The sequence below is a fragment of the Arachis ipaensis genome, chromosome B03 (genome assembly GCF_000816755.2).
Source record: "Arachis ipaensis cultivar K30076 chromosome B03, Araip1.1, whole genome shotgun sequence".
NCBI lineage: Eukaryota > Viridiplantae > Streptophyta > Magnoliopsida > Fabales > Fabaceae > Arachis > Arachis ipaensis.
The window spans coordinates 125,349,011-125,353,150 of record NC_029787.2 but is presented as its reverse complement, the minus strand read 5'-3'; the positions used below and the strand labels follow the sequence as shown (position 1 = coordinate 125,353,150).

At 38.2% G+C, this 4,140-nt stretch overlaps 1 protein-coding gene across 2 annotated transcripts; it reads left to right on the top strand.

Annotated features, from left to right (window-relative positions):
- On the top strand, positions 246-4,140 carry LOC107631463 (aldehyde dehydrogenase family 2 member B7, mitochondrial). Of its 2 annotated transcripts, none has more exons than XM_016334923.2 (11): positions 246-438; positions 1,005-1,142; positions 1,313-1,455; positions 1,560-1,713; positions 1,804-2,033; positions 2,161-2,250; positions 2,523-2,696; positions 2,789-2,926; positions 3,245-3,382; positions 3,477-3,538; positions 3,612-4,140. In XM_016334923.2, exons 1-11 carry the CDS (start codon positions 372-374, stop codon positions 3,883-3,885), a joined length of 1,608 nt encoding a protein of 535 aa, XP_016190409.1. In that variant the 5' UTR covers positions 246-371; the 3' UTR covers positions 3,886-4,140. The 2 variants fall into 2 exon arrangements, with proteins under 2 accessions (XP_016190409.1, XP_020975315.1); XM_021119656.1 differs by lacking the exon at positions 246-438 and adding an exon at positions 784-893.

Sequence of the window (4,140 nt, the reverse complement as noted above, 5' to 3'; positions counted from 1 at the left end):
ATAATTCATGATGTTAAAAAAACATAAAACAACTTCCAAGTTCCAACTATCTGTAGTTCTCAAAGTATGTCCCAAATATTTTTTATTTCTCAAATGGATGACTATTGCGGCAAAAGAATTAATCACCTAGATTGAATTGAAGAAAGGATAAGTTATCCAATAAAATAATATTAAGTTGATAATGGAAAAGTAAAAGCAAATGGAAAGAAAATATCTACCATAATGTGAAAGGCAATGAGCAAAGCATGAGAGGCAAGTGTATACAAAACAAACAAGTTTGGTTGCTCATGTCATGCATTATATGAGTGAGTGAAAGAGTGCGCTTTTATTTTCATTTCACATTCACACAACTCTTCATTCACCAACCAGCCATGGCTTCTTCTTCAACCAGGATCTCCAGGCTTCTCTCTCGCTCCTCCGCCTCTCTCTTTTCGCGAGGTATACTTGCTTCTTTTCCCCCTTCAACTTTTTTTACGCTGTAAATTCAAAGCTCGTCGTTTTTGTTTTTGTTTTTGCCCCAACATTTTCAACAAACAAAAAATGATAACTTTTTCGTGCCATTTGATTCCCTATCGAAATTGGCTTACTGGGTTTGTTTTCATTAATGATGATAAAGATCGCCGCAGAATTTAATAGGAGCTTGGTGAAAATAAACACGTGTGGCAAAAATGGGGGAAAAGGGTGGAAAGAGAGAGAGTTCATTGATTGCTTTGTCCCTTTCATCAACCACCACCACCACCACTATTCCGATGATTCCTATGTTTTTTCTTTGTCCACTGTACTTTTCAGTTTTTGTACTGCATCTGGGTCTATGGGGTGTAACATTCTGAAGGCTACAACTCATTAACTCATCTTCATGGCATTTATTTCAGCTTTGTCATAAATAAATAAGGGTTGGTGTTTTTTGATTTGGGATTTTCAATAAAAAGTTTTACTTTTTAGGCCTTACAAAGGCGTTGACCTTTTTGTTTTGGATGTTTGGAACGAAAATGGAAATCTTTCAGGTGGGAAGGGTTACCTTGGTACAGGATTCAGCAGATATAGCACTGCCACTGCCCTTGAAGAAGAACCAATTAAACCAGCAGTGCAAGTAGAACACACCCAACTCCTGATTGGTGGGAAATTCGTTGATGCTCTTTCTGGTGAGCTTTCCAATATTTTTTGGTGTTTGTTGTTGATCTTGTTTTTTCCACTATAGTTGGACATGAAAATCATAAAGTTTGCATCTTTTACTGCCAAGAAGAAAAAAAGTGTTTTGAAGTTTTTTTGTGGGGGGTATCTTACCAGTGTTGGGGTTCCTCTTTGGTATCAGGTAAAACTTTTCCAACCTTGGATCCAAGAACAGGGGAAGTGATTGCTCATGTTGCTGAGGGTCACTCTGAAGATGTTGATAGAGCAGTTGCAGCCGCAAGAAAGGCATTTGATCAAGGTCCATGGCCTAAGATGACAGCCTATGTAATTCATACCATTGGACCTTTATTTTATTCTTTTTATTAGTATATAATCTTTGTATGATTATCCGGTTAAAATCCCTTTATGTTTACTTTGATTTTGTATAGGAAAGGCAAAGGATATTGTTGCGAGCCGCCGATCTGCTTGAGAAGCACAATGATGAGCTTGCAGCACTTGAGACCTGGGATAATGGGAAGCCATATGAACAATCTGCTCAGATTGAAATCCCAATGCTTGTTCGCCTTTTCCGGTACTATGCCGGTAAGTAACTTAAGGGATTCAGAAATTGCTCTTCCTCCTTTCATTTTACGAGCAACAATGCTAAAATTTGTTAATCTTGATGTTCTCCAGGTTGGGCAGATAAGATCCATGGTATGACAGTTCCGGCTGATGGGCAATATCATGTGCAAACATTGCACGAACCGATCGGTGTTGCTGGTCAGATCATTCCCTGGAATTTCCCTCTCCTCATGTTTGCTTGGAAGGTTGGACCGGCATTGGCCTGTGGCAATACAATTGTTCTGAAAACCGCTGAGCAGACACCATTGTCTGCTTTGTACGCAGCAAAACTATTTCATGAGGTGGGACATATTCTCTATAAATGGAACCATGCTCATTTACTGGTTTGGAAGATATAAAGAGGCTTAGTTTAAATTAAAATAGCTTTGATGATCAATCTTTCTTCCAAATTTATAATCTGTTTGGCAGGCTGGACTTCCTGAAGGTGTTTTGAATGTGGTATCAGGCTTTGGTCCCACTGCCGGCGCTGCTCTTGCAAGTCACATGGATGTGGATAAGGTGCCAAAATATTTTAATTCTGCAGTGCCATTAGATTCATTTTATTGATGTCTTTGTTACTAAAATAAGTTTCTTCTGTAGTCAACTAGATGCCAAGAATATACTTCAGACCATGTCCCCTGTAGTCTCATGAAATTCTATAACAAATTTCATTGCAATTAAATTTTCAATTTCAGTGTTTAGTACTTGATTTTTACCCCATCTAATTATCAGACATCTAGACATGATAATGTCTTCATAGCCTGAATTTTGGACAATTGCTTCCTTCACAGCTTGCCTTTACTGGTTCTACTGATACCGGGAAAGTTGTCCTTGAGCTAGCGGCTAGAAGCAATCTTAAGCCAGTAACTTTGGAGCTTGGTGGAAAATCTCCTTTTATTGTATGTGAGGATGCCGATGTAGATCAGGCGGTTGAGCTAGCACACTTTGCCTTATTCTTTAATCAGGTATATTTATAAATATAGAATTCTTGCGACAAAAACAATTATCTTTCCATAGGATTAAGCAGATTTTGATTGGTTCTCTTTAAAATATCCAGGGACAATGTTGCTGTGCTGGGTCTAGGACATATGTACATGAGCATGTATATGACGAGTTTGTAGAGAAAGCAAAGGCTCGTGCTTTGAAACGTATTGTTGGTGATCCATTCAAGAGTGGAATAGAGCAAGGTCCGCAGGTAAAATTTCAAAGAATCCTTTTCATAAAACCTCATGCACGTGCTTAGTGCTTTTTCTCCGAACTGTTTTTTTATTGTGTGAAATAGTGACAATTTGTTATCAATTATATGCTAAGTTAACTCAAGTGCCAATTGCTGATGAATGGAAAAGTCTTGAATGTTTTAGTGATTGCTATGTTATATACTTGATGCTTCTGAGTATAGAAATGCACATAGAATGCTACATTGCTGCCAATTTCATATTCCATTGTTTCAAGATGCGAGTCGTTTGAAATGCGTGGCTATACTGATGATTTCATTTATGATAACAACCATCAGATTGATTCTGAACAATTTGAGAAGATACTGAAGTATATCAGATCCGGCGTTCAAAGTGGAGCTACACTAGAAACCGGAGGAGATAGACTTGGCAGCAAGGGCTTCTATGTTCAGCCTACCGTCTTCTCAAATGTTGAGGTATATCATCTAGTAGTTGCTCTTCCATCTTATAAATGGAGGCTGAAGAACAACATTTTTAGTGTCATTAATTGTATTTTGTTACAATGAACAGGATGGCATGCTGATTGCAAAGGAAGAAATATTTGGCCCGGTGCAATCCATACTAAAATTCAAGTAATGCGTCTTATTTTCTTCAAATAATGTTAAAGTTTGTTTCTTGGACTAATATGTGTGTTAATAATCTCAGGGACCTCGATGAGGTTATTGAAAGAGCGAACAACACGCGGTATGGACTGGCGGCAGGGGTGTTCACGAAGAACATAGACACGGCAAACACGCTGACGAGAGCGTTGAGAGTTGGAACAGTTTGGGTGAACTGCTTTGACACATTTGATGCAGCAATTCCATTTGGTGGTTACAAGATGAGTGGGCAGGGAAGGGAAAAGGGAGAGTACAGCCTCAAGAATTACTTGCAAGTCAAGGCAGTTGTTACCCCTTTGAAGAACCCTGCATGGCTTTAGGCATTTGCCATTACTATTTACTACTATACATCAATAAATAGGAGGAACTCCAATCATGATGATAATGAAAATTTTCTTGTGTTTTTTTGCTTTGTACACATGTGACATTGTTTGTTTATGATTTTTTAGTTGTCACTACTCTCTAGTCTTCTATCTCTATCCTTTCTCCCTAGAATTCTTCCACAATGTAATAAAAAAGAGAGATATTTTCAGTTGTTGCCTTGATGGGGATGGTCCATAATGTCAAAAGTTAAT

Coding starts and splice junctions, on each gene's coding strand:
- LOC107631463 (XM_016334923.2), top strand. CDS start 372: ATGGCTTCTTCTTCAACCAGGATCTCCAGGCTTCTCTCTCGCTCCTCC. Junction 439..1,004: donor CGCCTCTCTCTTTTCGCGAG/GTATACTTGCTT, acceptor GAAATCTTTCAG/GTGGGAAGGGTTACCTTGGT. Junction 2,034..2,160: donor CAGCAAAACTATTTCATGAG/GTGGGACATATT, acceptor TCTGTTTGGCAG/GCTGGACTTCCTGAAGGTGT.